We start from the raw sequence: 19,668 nt of genomic DNA, 5'->3' as shown, positions 1-19,668 counted from the left end.
TTTGATTTAGTCTTCTAAGAAATTATAAATATTATCACATAAAGAAGTGTACAAAATTAGTTATATCTTCTTCTTTCTTCGTCTTTTATTTATCAAACAAACTAAACCCAGATAAAAGTAAAACTACTTACTAGTTTTCCCAACTTTAAAATTCCAGTTTAAAAAAAAGTCTTTCAATATAAAAAAATTATTCACATTTATTTAATGATCGAATTAAGATAATTACTAAAGCTACTCTCCGATTGAAACATCCAGAGCTAACATTAACATAAAATTCGCATACAACTGACAAAAAATAATGTTCGTAAATCGCAGGATCGTATATAAATTAATTATTCGATACTTAAACAATGAATGGAATGATGATAGACTTAAATACTGAGGATTGGCCAACGATAGCCTTCTGTAAACGGAATTGTCATTCCAAAATTGTTTCAATTCAAGGGAAAACAATTTTCGAACAAGATTTCGTTCTCTTTCGATAGGTCCTAACTAAATAATATTCCCTACTTAAGACTACGGAATAGTTTTCTAGGCTAACTCATTGGGATCTAGAGTAGAACGTGTCTCCGCCGTTAATCTCATGGTGAAGCTATTTGGCCGACTGTATGATCACTTCTTCACCGTCACCTGGATGCCACCCTTGACCACAGCCTCCGCGGGTGGTGGGCCGAATCTCCGGCTCTGATTGAGGTTGCCTTTACGCCGGATACTGATCTTTCCGGGAAGCGGAGCCGCAGCCTCTCCACTCTGGCTGCTGCGCTGCGTCTCCAGATCCTCAGTGGGTGGGCGGTAGGTGCGAATTCCGGAATTGGATCTCACTGGGAGCAACGTCACCAGACGATGCATACTGGGCTCCGTAGTACTGGAGGCAAACTGCGAGATCAGCATCTCCTCGTACTTCTGAGGATCTACTACTTCCACCTCTGCTTCACCCACGACGGGAATAGCTGCGCCCAGAACTTCCGAAGAACCATCCTCAATAAAACTAGACATGGGCTTGATGAAGGGCTCCCGCTCTATGGGCAGATTAGATTCCCTAACTAACGGTACCGCTGCTTCCGTGGTGGTCGAAGTAGTCGACGCGGGTCTTCGGATGTCCTCCTTAGGCGGATGCTTCAGCTTGTTCTGCGAAAAAGGCGGGAACTTGGTGGGCACGCTCGGTGTAATCCCCAGCTTAGAGGCCAGTGTGTCAAAGATCAAGGATATATCCTGAATGTTGCTGGCGTTATTGATCCTGGTCTTGATGTCGTCCAGCGTGAAGTTTTCAGACTTGTCAATATCCTCTGAAACCCAAGCTTGAAGTGTCTGGTTAAACACCTTCCTCATGTTTCCATTGTGCCCGAATCCCTGCGCTGAAGAGCTGTTCACGAATTCCCACTTGGAGTGCGAGGGGAACAGATTGGAGTCATCCAGCATGGTTGGACGTTCGCTGGTGGTGCGAATGCGGTTCTTCTTTGTGGTTTTTGGTTCCTCCGTTGTCGTAGTGGTTGTGGTTGGTGTTGTTGTTGTAAATTCCTGATCAGATGTGGCATTGGACAAAATCGCTGATGGAGTATTCCTTTGCAGAATAATCTCCTTAAGGTTCATGAAGTTGGGCTTTGACTTGTTGCCAGTGGGAATCTTTGGGGTCTCAGCTTCCTCGGGCTCTATCCGGGATTCAATAGCATCTTCAGTTGGCTTTGGAGTGGCGGTGGCGTTGTCCTCTTTAGGTAAATTCAGCAGCTCCATGAAAAATTCTCCAATTGTGTCGGCCAGCACGGAGTTATCCGTGGGCTTCAGAGACGGCAAAGACGGAGCCTTGGTGGGCTTGGGAGAGCTACTGGCCGCTATCTTTGCGGGGGTGGTACTTCCAATCTTTTCAAGAGTATCCTTTTTACTTTTCGGCGTGGTGGAAGGCGAATTTGGTTCCTTTTTATCAAGAGGCACAGTCTTAAGCTCTTCCTGCTTGGTCTCTTCCTTCTTCTCAGAACCCTCATTAACCTGAGGCTCCTTCTTCACTTGCGGTTCTTTCTTCTCGATCTTATCCAGTGGCTTCTTGGCAATGACTCCTCCGCCCAAGTGCTCAAATCGTTCGTTACTGGCATCCAGATTAAAGGGCAGCTTTTCGCCGGCTCCAATCGTAGGATCTATGGGCTTAAATGGTGGTATGATGACATCATCTATGAGGGGTACAGGCAATGGATGTGGTTCCACCAGGGCTCCTCCCAATCGTTCTATATTCTCGGTGCCTGGCATAAAAATAGGACTGCCAAAGTTGTGATAGAAAAGCATGTCCTGTTCCTGTTGTGGCTGCTGTACTGGATGGGGCTTTGCCTCTTGGACTCGCACTCCAGGATTTAGGAAACCCAGGCTGTAAGGATCTATCGTCACGGGTGCTACAGCTGCCGTCGGAGGAGTTGGATTGTCCCCGATGAATGGCAGCTCAAACTCATCTATCCTCCGCTGGGGTATGTGGTTAACAGTGGGCGTGGTCACGCCTCCAGGCAGCATTTTGGTTGGAAAAGCTGGTGGAGGACCTGGCAGAAGCTCTGGTACCTCCCGATGCATTGGTCGCCAGGGCTGCGTGTCCAAAATGGGGAATGTGGTGAACAAATTGGCGTCCAATTTTGGCAGAGATGCAGCTGGAGCCGGTGAAGGTGGATTCACTGGCGGATAGGTGAAGGTCGTAGTTGTGGCGACAGGTCGTGTGGTAGTTGCCGGCGGAGCAGGAGTAGTTGTAGACGTGGTTGTTGTTGTGGTCGTTGTGGCCTCCGTAGTTGTAGTTGGCTTGGGAGTTGTGGTGGTAGTCGTTGTGGTAGTTGTAGTGCTTGATGTAGAACTAGTCGTCCTGCGGGTGGTGGTAGATGGTTTGGTGGCCTTAGTGGTTGCTCGTGTACTGGTAGTGGGAGCTGCAGTCGGCACCTTTTGGGGCAGCACCGTGGTGAGCTTTTCGATACTGGGCTTCTTAGGCTTCACCCTTAGGGAGTATGGTGTCACAGCAATTGATTTGGGTGGCAAGGTGCTGCTGGTGCTCTGGTAAGCTCGAGTTGGTGGCGTCTTCTTCCTGGCGATGTCCGCATCCGTCTTGGTGATCTCAAACGAACCCTCAAAGGAGCCCTGAATTACAGGAGCGTTCTCCACATCTATGTCGGGCTCATCATCGGCGGAATGGGTACGCACTAAAGGATTCTTTGGCTTGGGCGTGGTGTTACCGCCCAGGGGCTTTGGATGAAGTGGAGATGGTGGCGGGGTACTGCCCTTCTTCATAAGGCGCTTTTCCAATTGGGTTTGACTAGTCGGAACCGTTTGCTGTAATCGATTAATGTTTTTAATTGAATTTTGCAAGGTTTTTCATTTAAAACTTACGGCTTCCTTCAGTATAGCAGCAGATCGCACCACTTGCTCGTCCATTATCCTCTTGATCTCCACAGACTCCGTATCAATTCTCAAAGAACGGTACAATGACTTGGTGGCAGAGGTTTCTAGGAACAGCGATTCTTTAATGTACTCCTCCACACTCAGAATGTTTCTGAAATTAAGTAAATATTTAGGAATCCAACAAGAATAAATAATCTTTATTTAATCTTACTGTGGCAACTTGCGGACATCCAGGAATACCCGGAACGAGACCTTGATAAGAGGACCCTCGCCAAATCCCCACACATCGGCTCGCAGCGGCTGCAGTCCATTATCCATCATGGCTCGCTCCACGAATCTCTTGTAAAAGTCTATTTTTTGCTTATACGTGGTTGTGTGGTTGTACTTGAGGCCCGTGGAATAGAGATCTCCCTTGGCGATGCGGAAAGAGCCCTCGAAACCCATGATTGCTGGATAGAAAGACATTAGATATAGACCTTCATAGTTGTGTTTTAAGACTCACGATCTTCCAGTGTAGACTTTATGGAACTGAAATAAAATGCCAGTCCGGCGATCGAGATCACTGCCAACAGAACGATAAAAGCTGCCGTGGTCAGGATGATGGAGAAGGATCGGTTCTTCGGGTATTGGGTGTGTGTTTTGGCCGAGAACGTGGAGGGGGCAATGTTCCTGCCATCACGCCAGATTCCCCAGGTGTTGTAGCCATACTGACTGTTCAAGCTGTGCTCATTGGTGTACGAGGGCTGCTTGTTCATGTGATAATAGGCCCCGAGCTGCGACCTCCGGCCAATAGTGTTCTGGTAAGTGTAGTCCGCACTCTGCAAAGAAGCAAGATGACAGATGTTCATAAGTGGGTTTCCAAAGTATGCCAGGTCGATCGATCCCGATAGCCGGTAATTAGATAATTAGCCGCCAAAAGTCGCACAGCTTTCTCGACCCTTCGGCCACTTTCTTTTGTGGCCGCCAGTCCCCAATCTAGATTACGGAAGTTGGCTCCTAACGGCCCCTACTTGAGCTCAATTTGTCGGATGGCAAAGAACCGCAAACTTCCACCCGAAACTTTCCCAGCGTTATGTCAGAATCACTATCGCAACTGAGCACTTTTCATGATTTGTTAATGCATCTCATTAAGAGTTCTGGGAAAACGCATTTAATTAGCCTGGGGCGTAGAGCTCAAAGTCATTGCACCTGGTCAGAACATCAAAAAGTTCCCATGCAATGTTTCTGATCAGCATAAGAGCCACTTGCAGCTTTAATTAGGAATAACTTTTGCCATTCCCTGGATTTTACATTATTTTAAACTCTTTCTATGTGCTATTATGGTTGAATTTGTCTTTTATCGAATTAAACTTTTATACAAAAAGATTTATTTAAATTTTTTTTAATTAGTTAATATTTCAAATTCGTTTTTGTTTTTGTAATTTGTCTTTCAATTCAATAAATTCAACAAAAAAATTCAATAAAAATAATGCAAAAGTGCATTAAAGCTTTTATATCTTTCTTTGTAAAAAATATATATATTTTAAATATTTTATTTAATCTAAAATACATTAAATCAAAGTTTTTTGGACACTACATCATTTTTATCAAATTTCAAAAATCAAGTTTTTTGCTTAAGTCTTTCGATTTTTGCACGAAATTCAATGAAAATAATGCAAAAGAGCATGAAAGCTATTATATTTTTCTTTGTAAAAAAAAAACATATTTTAAATATTTTATTTAATATAAAATACTCAATGTTATCACATTTTAAAAATCAAGTTTTTTGCTTAAGTCTTTTGATTTTTTCAGCGAAATTGATGACACAAACTAAAAATGCAACTCAAAAATGTGGTCAATGATACAAAATAATTAATTGTTTTTGTTTTTAAACTTAATTATTAAATTTAAAACTCCAACCTTGGAGCTATTATCTGAACCACAGCTATAATTGCATTTCTACAGATAGATTCCCGAGGGGCCTATGGGAAAGTTTGATTGTTTCTTGATTACCATTTAACATTGGTTTGCTGGAGGGCACTTCCCTTGGTAGCCCATGGGGCTTCCTTTCCGCAAAAACCCCCTCTGCCAGCTCTGCGGGCCAAATTCTCGTATTACGACTGCCTTCTTCTGCGTTCTCTTCCTCTCTTTTTTTCTCTCTGGCTTCCTCTTTCTTCGGTGCGTCTCTGCCAGAGAAAGTCATTCACCTTTTAGAACGTTCAGCTGGCATGTTTGCTCACTAGTTACTCGTCGTACCTATGTGTCTGTGTATATCAGTATCTTTGTATCTTTTTATACACAATGCCTGCTGGTGAATATGAGGAATGCAAACACTCCGATTCCGAGACTCGCATCCCAAACAAATAGTCAAATAAATAAATATACATAAGCATGGTGTTCCATGTAACACACAACAAAACCGACCAAAGTTGATGTAACAATTTAAAAGAAAAAAGAATATTTTGGAGGCGAGAAATAGTCCCGATTCTATTCTTCTAGGAGACCCAGATTCTGAATATGCTAATGAATTCATCGGATTGTATAACCGTTAAGTCTATTGTACGAGTGATAAACGAGGAGGATTACTCACCATTTGTCGGCATGTCTGGGCCCTGTATATGTCACTCACGCCGGACAGGCTCTGGAAGTACTTCTTCGTTCCATAGACGGTGTCCATTGTTTCGACGTTACAATTCAAATCGCGGGCACTGAAAAACACGAAATTTTTTGGACTATTGTTAGCTTTGTTGTTGCTTCACTTTCGTTGATAGTTGCTTTCTTTCGGGCCCACTCGGGAGCTCGTTGTGATGAGTGATCCGTTCTTGGGATCGAGAAAAGTCGCTAATGGGCCAACATGCCGGAGAACCGGCTAATCCTGTTTGCCAGCCCATTATCCAAACGAAAATTCTCACTTTTCGCCAAGGAAACGAGGAAAAAGAACTGCAAACAATTGCAATGATTTATGTATACCATTAACCGGTTTGATTTGCATTTTCCACAGTTCTTCAAAGTCATTTTTTGAACAATTTCTCCGAAACTATAAATAAAAGATGCTTCGATTTTTTTTACCTCAAATAGGCACCTGTTGTTTTTCTTTTATCGAGTAGAAATTAAAATGAGTACTTCAAAATTCATTGTGTATTTTATATTTTTGACTTTACAGACTGAAATCACTCTCTCAAATGTAACATGGACCTCTGTCACAGATCCCACGGAGGACATATTCTCGACGAAAGGGAACGTCCCAGATAACTCTAGTTCCGATCCCTCGGACTTTCAGTTCTTGATCACGGGTGGCTATCGGCCCAGGACCAATAACCTGGCAAAGTACGTCGTCTCAATTAGGCTTGTTGAACGCTACAAGTTTTTCGGCAGTGATCACTTTTGTGGAGGAGCAATCATTTCCAAAAATTTAATCCTGACGGCTGCACACTGCTTGTTCTTAAAGTACGTAGGCTTTCTTCTGATATTAGTGTCTGCCTAGTTTTAATTTGGCTTTAACTATTCCAGTTCATGGAAGTTGAATCCAAGCGATATAGTAGTAGTAGCAGGAACGCCCAAAAGGATGAGAAAAACCACCGCGACGCAGGTGATGAAAGCCAAATATCTAATAGCTCACAGTCAATATGGAAGTTGGTCCATGGCATACGACATCGGCCTTGTGATTTTGGAGGGTTCACTGTATTTCAATGCTTACGTGGACTCCATTGAACTGACCCCATCGCCAGCAAGGGTGGGAAAACAATGCACTACACTTGGCTGGGGGGCTGTAATTAACGTTAGATCCTATTCGACCCCTTTCGTATTCCCCAGAAACTAAAGCTTTATTTACCCATTGCAGTACGGACCTGTTCCCAATGAGATTGTCAATGTTAATCTTGTTATTCTGTCTCGTGACAAATGTGACGCTTATGGCTATTCCTTTCAAGGGGGCATGCTTTGCGTCGCAAATCCAAGTTACGATGATTCCGACAGTTGCGAGGGCGACTCCGGGGGTCCGTTGATCTGCGATGGAAAAGTATACGGCATTGTCTCGTTTGGCCGTGGATGCGGTGAGCCGCGTTTCCCCGGAATCTACACGGACGTCTACTTGTACTTGAAATGGATTATGAACGATTTGAGTCCGCCAAACACAGTTCCAATACCCGTTCTTATACCAGGACTAGTCTTGTTAATAGCAATTGTTAATCAATGGATACTTAGCGCACGTTAGCCATATGTAAGAATTAGGAAATTACAAAATTGTGAAATTGTAAATAAATGACGCCTTGATTTTTAACGTCAAGTAGGCACCTGTTGTTTTGCTTAAATTAATTATGAGTTCTTCAAAATTCATACCATATTTTGTGTTTTTGGCTTTACAGACTGAGATTACTCTCTCAAATGTAACACGGGACTCTGTCACCGATCCCACGGAGGGCATATTCCCGACAAAAGGGAACGTCCCAGATAACTCTAGTTCCGATCCCTCGGAATTTCAGTTCTTGATCACGGGTGGCTATCGACCGACGACCAATGAGCTGGCCAAGTACGTCGTCTCGATTAGGCTTGTTGAACGCTACAAGTTCTTCGGCAGTGATCACTTTTGTGGAGGATCCATCATTTCCAACAAGATTATCCTGACGGCTGCACACTGCTTCTTCCCAAAGTACGTAGGCTTTCTTCTGCTATTAGTGCCTGCCTAGTCTTAATTTGGCATTGACTATTCCAGTTCAGTAAAGTTGAGGCCTAAAGATATAGAAGTAGTGGCAGGAACGCCCAAAAGGTTGAAAAAAACCAGCAAGACGCAGGTCATGAAAGCCAAATATCTAATATCTCACAGTCAATATGCAAGTGGATACGATGGATACGACATCGGCGTTGTGGTTTTGGAAAAAGCACTAACATTCGATGATTCAGTGGCTTGCATTGAAGTGACCCAATCGCCAGCATATGCGGGAAAACCATGCACAACACTCGGCTGGGGTACTGTAATTAATGTTAGTTCCTATTGGTCCCCTTTATATTCCCCAGTCAGTAAAGCTTTGTTTATCCCATTGTAGTACGGACCTGTTCCCAATGAGATTGTCAATGTTAATCTTGTAATACAGACTGCTGACGCTTGCGCGGCTTATGACTTTAAAAAAGGCATGCTTTGCGCCTCAAATCCAAGTTTGGATGAGTCCGACAGTTGCGAGGGCGACTCCGGGGGTCCTCTGATCTGCGATGGAAGAGTTTACGGCATCGTATCGTTTGGCACTGGATGCGGTGAGCCAAATTATCCCGGAATCTACACGGACGTCTACTTTTTCTTGAAATGGATTATGAACAATTTGAGTCCGCCAAACACAGTTCCAATACCGGTTCTAATACCAGAACTAGTCTTGCTAATAGCAATGGTTAATCAATGGATACTTGGCTCCCAGTATACTTAATTAACCGAATGTAAGAATTAGGAAATCACAAGTTACATTTAAGAAATTACGAGTAGAGATGGCTTCAGGAAATTTGTTTATATGCTGAACGAAGTGTACTGGTTTCGTTAAAAAAAAATGTTGAAAAATGAAGAGTCAATTTTGAATTTTTGAAAGTATTTAAAGAGGTAACACTTCCATTTTTACAAAAGAATGTATCACACAATATATCTGTTCAGTAAATTTACCAAAATTGTAAATAAATGATACCTCGATTTTTTACCTAAAATAGGCAGCTGCTTTTTTTTCTATTTTCTAGTAGAAATTAATAATGAGTATTTCTAAATTCATATCATATTTTATGTTATTGGCTTTAACGGCTGATATTACTCTCTCGAATGTTAGCGATCACACAGAGTTCATATTCCAGAGAAAAGGGAACGTCCCAGATAACTCTAGTTCCGATCCCTCGGACTTTCAGTTCTTGATCACGGGTGGCTATCGACCGACGACCAATGACCTGGCCAAGTACGTCGTCTCGATTAGGCTTGTTGAACGCTACAAGTTCTTCGGCAGTGATCACTTTTGTGGAGGAGCAATCATTTCCAAAAAGGTAATCCTGACGGCTGCTCACTGCTTGCTCTCCGGGTGCGTAGGCTTTCTTCCAATATTAATTCCTGCCTGGTTTTATTTTGGCGCTTGACTATTTCAGTTCAGCAAAGTTGAAGCCAGAAGATATGATAGTAGTGGCTGGGACGCCCATAAGGATGAAAAGAACCAGCACAACACAGGTGATGAAAGTAAAAAAGTTAACGTCTCACAGCCAATATGCAAATTTTGGAAACGACATCGGGATTGTGGTTTTGCAGAAAGCACTGCATTTGGATGAGGCAGTGGCCACCATTGAACTGGCCAAAGAGGCAGCGCAGACGGGACAGAAATGCACTGCAATTGGCTGGGGCTCTATCTTACAGGTTAGTTCCTATTCTTCCCATTTCTTACTCTTTTACACTCCACAATAACTAAAGCTTAGATTACTCCATTACAGTACGGACCAATTCCCAATGAAATTGTCAATGTTAATCTGGTAATCATGTCCAATGACGCCTGCTCGGCCTATGACACTACCTTTATAAAGGGAATGCTCTGCGTCTCCCATCCCAATATCGATGATGCCGACAGTTGCGAGGGCGACTCCGGGGGTCCGCTGATCTGCGATGGAAGAGTTTACGGCATTGTCTCGTTTGGCTCCGGATGCGGTGAGCCACATTTCCCCGGAATCTACACGGACGTCTACATGTTCTTGGAATGGATTGAGAAAAATTTGAGTCCTCCAAACACAGTTCCAATACCTGTTCTTATACAAGGACTAGTCTTATTATTGGTATTTTTTAACCTTTACATACTTAACTCGCGTTAACCGTATGAAACATTTAAAAAAATTTGATATCGCCCCAGGAAGCTTTTTGTTTTTTTTTTACAAATTTAGCGAAATCCGGAGGTTTACTTAAAAAGAAAAGCTGAATAAAACGAAAAGAGGCCATTCTGATGAATCAATGTACCACACAGTATCTGTATCCCATTAACCTGTTTCGTTTGCATTTTCCACAGTTCTTTAAACTCCTTTTAAATGAATAATTTCACTATAACTATTAATAAATGATACATCGATTATTTACCTAAAATAGGCAGCTGTTGTTTTTCAATTTTCGAGATGAAATAAAAATGATTACTTCAAAATTCATTCCATATTTTATATTGTTGGCTTTGCAAACTGATCTCACTCTTCCGAATGGCACATGGGAGTCTGTCCCCGATCACACGGAGGATACATTCACAGGAGAGGACAAAGGGAATGTTCCAGATAACTCTAGTTCCGATCCCTCCGAATTTCAGTTCTTGATCACGGGTGGCTATCGACCGACGACCAATGACCTGGCCAAGTACGTCGTCTCGCTTAGGCTTGTTAAACGCTACAAGTTCTTCGGCAGTGATCATGCTTGTGGAGGAGCAATCATTTCCAAAAAGATAATCCTGACGGCTGCACACTGCTTGTTCTTAGGGTGCGTAGGCTTCCTTCCAATATTAATTCCTGGCTAGCTTTAATTTGGCCACTGACCATTTCAGTCATGTAAAGTTACAGCCTAAAGATATGGTAGTAGTGGCTGGGACGCCCAAAAGGCTGAAAAGAACCAGCACAACACAAGTGATGAAAGTCAAACAGATAACGTCTCACAGTCAATACTCAGATTTTGGATACGACATCGGGATGGTGGTTTTGCAGGAAGCACTGCATTTAGGTGAATCAGTGGCCACCCTTAAACTGACCAGAGAGGCAGCGCACCCGGGAACAGAATGCACTGCACTTGGCTGGGGCGCTATCATTCCGGTTAGTTTATATTCTTTAATTTTTTTTACTAAACCTTGTACCATCGCAGCACGGACCTCTTCCCAATGAGATTGTCAATGTTGATCTTGTAATCCAGCCTCGTCACGAATGCTACGCTTACGGCCATACCTTTAGAAAGAGCATGCTCTGCGTCTCAAATCCAAAAATGGATGATGCCGACAGTTGCGAAGGCGACTCCGGGGGTCCGCTGATCTGCAATGAAAGACTTTACGGGCTTGTCTCATTTGGCCGTGGATGCGGTGAGCCGCATTATCCCGGAATCTACACGGACGTCTTCATGTTCGTGAAATGGATTCGCAAAAATTGGAGTCCGCCAAACACAGTTCCAATACCGGTTCTAATACTAGGACTAGTTTTGTTATTGGTAATTGTAAACCTATGTATGGTAACTTTGCTGTGAGCCAAATCTATAGGTTTCCTTTAAAAATAAATGCTAAAAAAACGAAAGGAGTTCATTCAGAATTTTCAGAAAGAAATTAAAGAGGTTACACCTTCATCCCGCTTCCTATCGCACCTTCTTTATGAAAGACTGTATCAGACAAGTTTCATAATTAATTGATCCAGCAGACAGACCACAATGCAGACCTCTCCGATGACCAGTCGTAAAAAGCGAAAGCAAGCCATCGTACAAACAAAAAACAAAAATTTAATTAGAGAATTCCCCGACACTTTGATACGCTCAGTGGCTGAGCCCTACAAATTTGGAATTTTCACTTCTCCTCCCAACAGCCGCGATCATGGGAAGATCCAGCATAAACAAAGATCCAGCGAAGAACCCACTCTGACTCCGACTCCAAATGGTATAAGTACACAGCAGATGGGCAAGCAATGGAATGGGATAGAAACCAGTTCTTCACTGGAGAGATGGAGATGGGATGCGATGGGTTTGGGGATGGGGTTGGGGCTGGGCTTATGGCTTGTTCCGCCGTCATATCTACACATGTAAGAGATCTCGGTGCTTATAAAGCCACAATGTATAGTATGGGCCATAGTTGTAGATGTGCAATCAGAAGCAAAGTTCAAGCCCGGTGAAACGTGTGTGTAAAAATAGTTTCGGTGCGGGAAGGAGAAGCCGCGGACAGAAACCTCCAACGATGGATGGTTGATGGCTTCAAGAGGTCTGTTCTGTGGTATATGGTATCTGGTCTCTGAGTTTTTGAGCTCAGTGGCAAAAGTAAAAGTTCTGTTATTTTTAGGAATGTCTTGATGAGGGGCTCTGACTTTTTTTCAGAGAAACTAATTGGATGCTTTGAATAATAATCGAGGTCTCAGAAGCCTTATTATTGGGTCATCAGAAATCGAACACAGCGCTAATGGGGGATTATGCAAAATTCAAATCAATGGCTGTAGAAAGGTTTATAAATTTAGAAAGAAACGACAAATCTCTAAGGCTAAAATCCAATCCATCTGGTCTTCGTCTGATACCATCATACATCTCCGTAATGGTTTTCAGATGGTTATTTCCTCCCAGACAAGAACGGGCCGCCACTTCCCATTGAAATGGAACGGAAATACATTTGGCTAATAAAAAAGAGCGCCAAAAACGCGTTCAAAGTAGCAGAAAAAGAGGCAAATTGAAGAAACCACCGCAATTAGAGTTTAGATTGTATTGTATATGGAACACGTGTAGTATATGGGCTAGAAACTGGGGGCAATTCAGGTGGTACCCTCCGCCCATGACAGTTAGAACGCTTTAAGAGCCAAAGCCATCGCCATCGTCATCGCTTTGGGTGTACGCTGTACAGATATAGCCACCAGCTCTGACCTAGATGCGCATGCGCGGAGCCACACGGCCAAAACCAAAACTGGTAACTTGCGCACGTCTCCCGGTACGTACTTTATTTATACCCTTGCAAAGGGTAACATAATTTTGGGCAACACTGTGCAACGCTGTGAAGGACACGTTCTTAACAAACTTAGTTCTTCCTTAATTTCTAAAGGCAAAAATGTTTTTTTTATAAAATATAAATTAGTCAAAAAAGACTAGTAAATTCTAAAGATGTAAAATACTAATGAGATTATTGATTTATTATTATTTGTTTTTTAAATTGTATTTTGATTATATCCGATTTATATCCGTTATATATATATATGTAAATATTTAACTGATTAATCGTCAAAGCCATAAATGGTTTTTTTGAAGATAAAAGCTTGGGGTTTTTAAATGTGTATTATAAGAAATTATTTAGATAAGGAAGCTCCTATGGCCAACTACATCCGACATTTTCCGTATATATATTCCATCTGATTATCTAATAACTATAACTTCCACCTAACTGCAAGGGTAATCGAATTCGGCTCCGTCCGAAGAAAGCTTTCCTTTTTTTTACGTATGTTATTCGAGTGAGTGTGCCGGAGAAAGAAAGAATAAATTGAGTTGCGTCTGAGTCGCTTGAGTCGTTAACAAAAAATACACAAATTAAGCTACGAGTAACATCTTAAAAAATATTACACAGAGAACATATTTGTTACTTAATTTTATTGTGTGTGAATTAGAAGGTGAAATGTAAATAAACCATGAACTCCATTCTTTAAAAGAATGCCTGCCCCCTATAAGCTTTATGCTTTTTTATGGGTAACCTCAAAATTTTTCTCAAGTGTGACATACACTTACTCGCACAAAGTGATTTTTTTTAGGCAGTGGGTATTAAGACGTCGCTGGCCACGCATAAGTTGATTAAATTTCTCGCATTAGCCGATTTTCTCTATCGGAGAAATTGCTGGACGAAAAACCGTCAAAGAATGATTGATGAGAATTTGATCTGGACAGTAGTCGGATGGCAGATATGGTGGCTGGCTGGTGCGATGGCTGCAAAAATGTCTAACGGAAGTCGGCCATTAACCCGCTAGCACGTAAAGCCCATTGTGTCCGATATCTGTCCGAAACGCGTTGGCATTACCATTCGCCGAGCGATGCGATTTTCGGCCAGATTAACAGATTCACAGCCCCAGCCGCCGCCACTTTCAATCATAATAGCCGGCCGACAAAGTGTCGCGCCGATGAAGAAAGTGAAATGTGACAGGTGTAAGCGGGGCGGGACAGGTACAGGTGGAGCATCGACACCAGCATCGATGTCAATGGGATGGGATGGATGCTTGTGTTATCAGAAAACGACGGTGAAATGGAAAGTTCATTTCCAACGCATCACTAGAAGACACAAATTGAATCATCCGAACAATGCAGTCCCATCAAAAAGGGGAAACATTTTTGATTATTTATTTACACGCCGGCCGTTGTTTGCTTTTTGGAAAGTGATTGCCAATTGGTAGGCGAACGGACGGTTCATTATGGAGTTCGGATACCGCTATGCCCATTGATACCTCTGCCCATATGTCATAATTGATGCCTTAATTTCTTTCAGGTAGTCTGCAAATTTATGCAATCTTCTCTGGTAGCTTTCTATAAACAGAACTGCTAGTGAGAAAATATTTTTTTTAAAGACATAACAGGCTGGCTGAAAAAGGTTAGGAAAGCTAATAATTAATATATTGATAAAACCGACGCATTTCTGAGAAACCAATAGAAGACCAATAGCCTTTCTTGACAGAAGTAATAGGAAAAATAGAATTGAATTTTTTATTTTAGCAAAACTAAAGCCCGTATATTTTATACTCAATTTCCTTTAACATCTTAGTTTCAGTGGCATTTGAATTAATTTGTGGAAATAAGTTCATATATTAAGTTAAATAAAGGTCTTAAAACATTTTGTTTTTTAAACCGATAGTACTTTAATACCGGTAATAGAAAACACCTTAGTATACACGTTATTTGTTGAAAGATCTTTCTGAAAGATGTTAAATCACTTTCGGCAAAAGTCACAGAATCCCCTTTTTAATTAAAATCGCAACTGATACCCAGCGATATACGCAGCACCGACGATGAATGTCTGAACCAAGTAACGTTCCAGCTAATTGTATAATGAATTAATGAAATTGTTTATGGCCATTACAATGTGAATGTGGCTGTGTGCGTTTCAAGAGCAATCTGTGCAGCATTTGCAGTTTCGTAATCGGTCTAACGGCTCCAGCTAGCTAAGCCTTACTGGAGCATAACCACTTCATAAGGGGGCCAAATAAAATCGCAAGGGGTATTCAGAAGCATTCTGCATAAAATCTAAAGATTTGTGTCCCCTTTCAAGGCGGAACTTAAAGTGCATTTCATATCTGCGATACAACGGGGGACGAGTTGACAAGATTATAAAAATATATACATATAAAGAAAAAAAATTATAACATACGAATCTTGTGGGGAAGGAGAGGCATGTGGAGAGTCATTAAAATCATTCACCGTTACGCTCTAACCGGCGACCAAACTAATTAAAAACAAACAAATCTACCGGCTCTTTCCCACATGTGGGCTCCCCGCCGGAGAATTATTCGGAAACTTGATTACTCATCCTCCAAGAACTTTGAGTACTTCGGCTGGCGGATCGAGGTCCGACTGTACAGGGCGCCCCATTGAACGAACCGACAGTTGAAAAGTGTCAAGTCAGGCGGTGAGAACCGTTAGGCTGAGGTAACAGTATTAACAACAGTGCTAAATGTTGGCTAAGTGACTTGCCGGCCAAGTTGAGAATTGAATAATTGGAGAAATGTTATAGGCTATTGTCTGACACATAAACTGATTTCCGTAATAGTTGCTTTCTTCAGGAGAAAATTTGGTATTTAATTTTCATATAAAATAAGCTAAACAGTTATTTAATTTAACTGTTTTTATCTATTTTAAATATTTTAATTAATTAATGAAGTTTATAAGCCAAGACTTGCATGTTTCATGGTTATAAACAGCGAACAATGGAAAACAAAAGTAGATAAGACAACGCTATATTTTCCCAATAAATCTTTTTTTGGAAAACCCTTTTAAACTCTTTTATTTTTATGTTAATTAAGATTCCTCCAAAAATTCAAAGCTATCATCAATAATTTCCTTTCACGACAAAGCGGGTAATCCAACACGTTCTGAATAACTCTCTGTGGCTTGTGGCTTCGAGTCCAATGTTTAATGCAAATGTCAACCTGGTAAGAGACAGCTTCCTCTTAGTATGCATCGACGCACTCGGTGGATAAGAACCCGAATCGCAATTAGTGCCACGATCGACATGCTCGGCACGCACATCCCAGTGCCGCCTCCTCCTTTCCAGTCCATTCCGACTGATCTATTCCCCAACTCCATAGACTTCTATGCAGTCTACAGAGTGTTTTTCCATTTTATTCGGTATCTGTTGGTTACTATGTGCGTGGAAATGCTTTTCATCCATCCAAAACACACAGGAAAAAATGTAATTGTTATATTTTAAAATCCAAAACTGTTCATTGAATTTTTATTAAATTTATTCTTGAATGTTTTAGAAACCCTACATAGAAATACTTGACTGAAATGTACATAATTTTTCATATTTTTCTGTAATGTTTCTTTAATTATAATTTTAGGATTTCTTACGTGGTTATAGGTTTTCTTTTCTGGAAATCATGTTTCTAATGAGTTTATCTTCTTAACATTTATTTAAAAGCTTCTTTATCTTGAATTTCTTACAGTGATACTGCCTGCAGCCGCTTTACCGCAACGAACTCTTGCATTTGAGGTCGCTTTCCTCTTGGCAGCGAAACAAAAGATCGGCCCATTAGTGGCGATTTTACATCATTTGAATGCAATTTAGTCGCAGCTTAGCGTTATGTTCTATTTCGCCCCGGCACGAACTCTTGGCCAAGTCAGCTGCAAAGATCAATCTGCTGGCCAGTTCTCGACCAATTCTCCCCGTTTCTCTGTCTCTGTCTCTGTCTCTATCTCAGTCCAAGACTGTGTCTCTTTCTCAGAGAGACTTGGAGACTGAAGAAGATGAATCGTGCGGCACGGTTGATCAGCAAAGCTGCCAATTTGGGCCAGACGAGATACGTATACGACTATATCTTCATTTCATGATGAGCCCCGCCACTTTTTGACCAATTTGCGATTTTCAACGGAAGAACCGAGAAGAACCAAACTGTGTTTGTGTGTGGGGGCGGGGGATCAAAGACACGAGACTCGAGATCTTGGCTCCGGATTGGGACTCGGTTTTGGGGCTGAGACTTGACCGGGTCTTAACGAGCGAAAGTGTTTCATTAACTCGTAAATGAATAATTTGAGCCAACGAGACAACGACAACGAAAACGAAATCAAAATAAACCAAAACCAGCACTCACAGCCCGATCTCGAGAAATGCTCGTAAAAATGTACATAATTTTTCAATCTCAATCTGGTTTTGCGCATTTCTATTTCGCCGTCCAACTGTCTGTCTTTGATCCACTTCCGACTTGAGACCAAAAATACCAAAAAAAAAAAAAAATGAAAAATGAAAATTTTCATTGCCTTAGTGAAACTAATTTGAGGTGAAAATTGTCAAAATAAAAAAAATACCCCAGATGCCTTGGTGACAGATGGAAAGACAGAGCGAAAGATATGGGCGTGTTTTTTTGGTGTCTAGTCTAGGATTCGTAGTCGGATGTGGATGTGGATTTGGCAACCTGTCTCGGCCTTGTCCGAATATCTCGTGCTGAGTCATTTGGCCTGGAGTTTGGAGTCGGTGTTTTGGCACTTTCACCGGCACACTGCAGTTATCAATGAGTCAGTTTGGATCGGTTGGCGCGGGGGAATTTGCGTAAATTGTCGGTTATTACGAGGAGGGGCTACGCCTCGAATTGGGTCAGCATGTTCAGTGGCGAGAGCCGCAGCCTCTTCCGTTGGATCTGGCCCGAGAACCATAAAACGTTAAAAACGTTAACTGCGGCTAAAAATCAATTTCCGCATAGGCATAAATAGGTGCTTGTAAAGCACACATCTTTCATCATCTTTACAGTTCTGGTCACAATAATGGAACTGAATTTAGAAACAGACTTAAACCTCAAAGTGGAAACATTTTAAAAATTCCAACCTTTTTTTTACATTCAAGGTTCTGATCCTATTTATTTTTTCAACTAGCTAGGAGCTAGGGCCTTCAAAAATGTTTTCCACCATCTTTAAAATTGTGGTCCACCTAAAGGAACAAATTTTAGTGGCAGTTTGTTCAAGTTTCAAACATTTTCGAAAAATTATACACATCCATCTTTAATAGTTTTTTTTCTAACTAGTTAGGAACTATTTCTTCCACGAAAAGTATTTGCATTTCTATTACAATGACCGCATATGTTTTTAATTTGCCGTCATAATGGACGCGACCCACTCATCGCTAGTGGGATCGGCAAATAATGGAGCGCCTCCTCGAAACCGCTTGCCACTATTCCGGGGTGATATACAACGGGTCCGGACTTGCGGCTGCGGCTGTGGCAACTAAGCTCAACTGAAGTGAACTGTCAATTGGCCCAGTTCATGAACGTGGTAATTGCGCGGTTAGCGACATATAAAGCAACACCAAGAAAGCTCACTACCGTCTCCTCGACAACAAAACGTTCTCCGGGGCCTTTGTTTCAGTTCTTTGGACAATCACCTGTCCACCACCTTATTTTCCATTATTCTCAACGCTTCTTTTTTTTACCATTTTGGTGCCAGTTGGATTCGGCGTCGGAATGCTCTTTGCTGTCTGCCGCCCTTTTTTTTCGTGTAGAGGGACTTTTTAATTTCTAATTTCTTTCTTTTATTGCCCAGACTGGTTTTTTGGGTAGGTCCAAGGTCCGAGGCCCCCTTTTTTATTGCCATTTTCGTTTTAACATCCATAATTTTTAGCTTTGCCAGCTCGTTTGTGCGCGATTATTGCTCTTGGCCATCGTTTTCTACCTCCTCCTTGCTGGGTTCGGGCTCCGGTGTAATGTAACCAGTTTTGTACCTTCCTCCATGCTGCTTTACTGCATCTCTAACTAGTTTATGGCCCAAGTCGCGTTTTAGGGAGAGTCTGCCCCATCTCCCGACTACTTACTGGCTGCAGTCTGCAGACAGGAATCCTGCTCCTTTGCAAATTAAGTTGTAAATTCCTTAGTAGCTTACCTGGTAGGCTAAAATAAATTATCGTCCCAGGTTGATGTCGAAGCGCGGTTCCATTTGTTAAGAATGCACTTCAGAAGATTTATACTTCTTTCAGCGATTGCTTTTCCAGATTCAATCACAAAAATGCACTGAACTTTCTTGCTTCCGGATTAATCCTATTTATTCGCACCTACTGGTGCTTCAATTCACGGTATTATTTTATTGCTTTTTTGCCACCTTTTTTGGGAAGCACTCGATTTTGAAAACCAACTGATCGCGCCCGAGTCTGAATGTTAACTGAAGATATGACCAAAATATCGCATTGGTTCACGGCGATGGATCGGTTCCCATCGGCTCAAGATGTCCGGCTCAAAACACTTCCTCACAAGTTGAGTTGTGAATGATATATAAAAGCACCTCCATGGTTGAATCAACAGGTTGTGGGTTCTTTATTTTAGATGACAGTATGGCAACGCCATATTACCCGGTTTACCCGATGGGCCCCCTAAGAGAGAAGGTCGCGCATGCGCAACGGTCTCTGACTTTCTCTCTTTCACCGCTCACTCGTAGTACTTCTCTTTGACTCTCCCTTC

General features: G+C 41.9%; 5 protein-coding genes across 9 annotated transcripts; 4 read left to right on the top strand and 1 right to left on the bottom strand.

Moving 5' to 3' along the window:
* Nucleotides 1–237: 237 nt before the first annotated feature.
* On the bottom strand, nucleotides 238–19,469 carry LOC108132728 (mucin-2). 2 transcript variants are annotated; one of them, XM_017252260.3, is made up of 6 exons: nucleotides 19,097–19,469; nucleotides 5,930–6,047; nucleotides 3,863–4,178; nucleotides 3,572–3,809; nucleotides 3,349–3,511; nucleotides 238–3,291 (listed from the first exon to the last, which is right to left on the bottom strand). In XM_017252260.3, exons 2-6 carry the CDS (start codon nucleotides 6,014–6,016, stop codon nucleotides 613–615), a joined length of 3,483 nt encoding a protein of 1,160 aa, XP_017107749.2. In that variant the 5' UTR covers nucleotides 6,017–6,047; nucleotides 19,097–19,469; the 3' UTR covers nucleotides 238–612. The 2 variants fall into 2 exon arrangements, with proteins under 2 accessions (XP_017107749.2, XP_070135825.1); XM_070279724.1 differs by lacking the exon at nucleotides 19,097–19,469 and having other exon boundaries at nucleotides 3,863–4,176; nucleotides 5,930–5,984.
* LOC108132548 (trypsin I-P1-like) lies at nucleotides 6,429–8,762 on the top strand. Its single transcript, XM_017251982.3, has 5 exons — nucleotides 6,429–6,786; nucleotides 6,850–7,117; nucleotides 7,181–7,987; nucleotides 8,051–8,318; nucleotides 8,382–8,762. The coding sequence occupies exons 3-5, from the start codon at nucleotides 7,656–7,658 to the stop codon at nucleotides 8,751–8,753; spliced, it is 972 nt and encodes a 323-aa protein (XP_017107471.2). The 5' UTR covers nucleotides 6,429–6,786; nucleotides 6,850–7,117; nucleotides 7,181–7,655; the 3' UTR covers nucleotides 8,754–8,762.
* LOC108132547 (trypsin alpha-3-like) lies at nucleotides 6,455–7,552 on the top strand. The gene is made up of 4 exons (XM_043213964.1): nucleotides 6,455–6,458; nucleotides 6,546–6,666; nucleotides 6,850–7,072; nucleotides 7,181–7,552. Exons 1-4 carry the CDS (start codon nucleotides 6,455–6,457, stop codon nucleotides 7,550–7,552), a joined length of 720 nt encoding a protein of 239 aa, XP_043069899.1.
* On the top strand, nucleotides 9,059–10,185 carry LOC122322264 (trypsin I-P1-like). 3 transcript variants are annotated; one of them, XM_043213963.2, is made up of 3 exons: nucleotides 9,059–9,380; nucleotides 9,445–9,706; nucleotides 9,781–10,185. In XM_043213963.2, the coding sequence occupies exons 1-3, from the start codon at nucleotides 9,064–9,066 to the stop codon at nucleotides 10,150–10,152; spliced, it is 951 nt and encodes a 316-aa protein (XP_043069898.2). In that variant the 5' UTR covers nucleotides 9,059–9,063; the 3' UTR covers nucleotides 10,153–10,185. The 3 variants fall into 3 exon arrangements, with proteins under 3 accessions (XP_043069898.2, XP_070135826.1, XP_070135827.1); XM_070279725.1 differs by having other exon boundaries at nucleotides 9,766–10,185; XM_070279726.1 differs by having other exon boundaries at nucleotides 9,761–9,871.
* LOC108132729 (trypsin epsilon-like) lies at nucleotides 10,406–11,589 on the top strand. 2 transcript variants are annotated; one of them, XM_043210886.2, is made up of 3 exons: nucleotides 10,406–10,795; nucleotides 10,860–11,121; nucleotides 11,171–11,589. In XM_043210886.2, exons 1-3 carry the CDS (start codon nucleotides 10,458–10,460, stop codon nucleotides 11,540–11,542), a joined length of 972 nt encoding a protein of 323 aa, XP_043066821.1. In that variant the 5' UTR covers nucleotides 10,406–10,457; the 3' UTR covers nucleotides 11,543–11,589. The 2 variants fall into 2 exon arrangements, with proteins under 2 accessions (XP_043066821.1, XP_070135999.1); XM_070279898.1 differs by having other exon boundaries at nucleotides 10,407–10,795; nucleotides 10,860–11,032; nucleotides 11,171–11,309.
* Nucleotides 19,470–19,668: the final 199 nt, after the last annotated feature.

Source organism: Drosophila bipectinata, chromosome 3L (assembly GCF_030179905.1).
Source record: "Drosophila bipectinata strain 14024-0381.07 chromosome 3L, DbipHiC1v2, whole genome shotgun sequence".
NCBI lineage: Eukaryota > Metazoa > Arthropoda > Insecta > Diptera > Drosophilidae > Drosophila > Drosophila bipectinata.
Note: the sequence above shows the minus strand (reverse complement) of the source record. Positions and strands in the feature narration are given on the sequence as shown.

What these genes read in the sequence shown, in the direction of transcription:
- LOC108132728 (XM_017252260.3), bottom strand. Translation starts at nt 6,016, where the DNA reads ATGGACACCGTCTATGGAACGAAGAAGTACTTCCAGAGCCTGTCCGGC. An exon ending in CCCAGACATGCCGACAAATG is followed by an intron (nt 4,179 to 5,929) that starts GTGAGTAATCCT and finishes GCTTCTTTGCAG; the next exon opens with AGTGCGGACTACACTTACCA. An exon ending in CTGCTATACTGAAGGAAGCC is followed by an intron (nt 3,292 to 3,348) that starts GTAAGTTTTAAA and finishes AATCGATTACAG; the next exon opens with CAAACGGTTCCGACTAGTCA.
- LOC108132547 (XM_043213964.1), top strand. An exon ending in AGGACCAATAACCTGGCAAA is followed by an intron (nt 6,667 to 6,849) that starts GTACGTCGTCTC and finishes TAACTATTCCAG; the next exon opens with TTCATGGAAGTTGAATCCAA. An exon ending in TGACCCCATCGCCAGCAAGG is followed by an intron (nt 7,073 to 7,180) that starts GTGGGAAAACAA and finishes TACCCATTGCAG; the next exon opens with TACGGACCTGTTCCCAATGA.
- LOC108132548 (XM_017251982.3), top strand. Translation starts at nt 7,656, where the DNA reads ATGAGTTCTTCAAAATTCATACCATATTTTGTGTTTTTGGCTTTACAG. An exon ending in GCACACTGCTTCTTCCCAAA is followed by an intron (nt 7,988 to 8,050) that starts GTACGTAGGCTT and finishes TGACTATTCCAG; the next exon opens with TTCAGTAAAGTTGAGGCCTA. An exon ending in GCTGGGGTACTGTAATTAAT is followed by an intron (nt 8,319 to 8,381) that starts GTTAGTTCCTAT and finishes ATCCCATTGTAG; the next exon opens with TACGGACCTGTTCCCAATGA.
- LOC122322264 (XM_070279725.1), top strand. Translation starts at nt 9,064, where the DNA reads ATGAGTATTTCTAAATTCATATCATATTTTATGTTATTGGCTTTAACG. An exon ending in GCTCACTGCTTGCTCTCCGG is followed by an intron (nt 9,381 to 9,444) that starts GTGCGTAGGCTT and finishes TGACTATTTCAG; the next exon opens with TTCAGCAAAGTTGAAGCCAG. An exon ending in GCTGGGGCTCTATCTTACAG is followed by an intron (nt 9,707 to 9,765) that starts GTTAGTTCCTAT and finishes ACTAAAGCTTAG; the next exon opens with ATTACTCCATTACAGTACGG.
- LOC108132729 (XM_043210886.2), top strand. Translation starts at nt 10,458, where the DNA reads ATGATTACTTCAAAATTCATTCCATATTTTATATTGTTGGCTTTGCAA. An exon ending in GCACACTGCTTGTTCTTAGG is followed by an intron (nt 10,796 to 10,859) that starts GTGCGTAGGCTT and finishes TGACCATTTCAG; the next exon opens with TCATGTAAAGTTACAGCCTA. An exon ending in GCTGGGGCGCTATCATTCCG is followed by an intron (nt 11,122 to 11,170) that starts GTTAGTTTATAT and finishes GTACCATCGCAG; the next exon opens with CACGGACCTCTTCCCAATGA.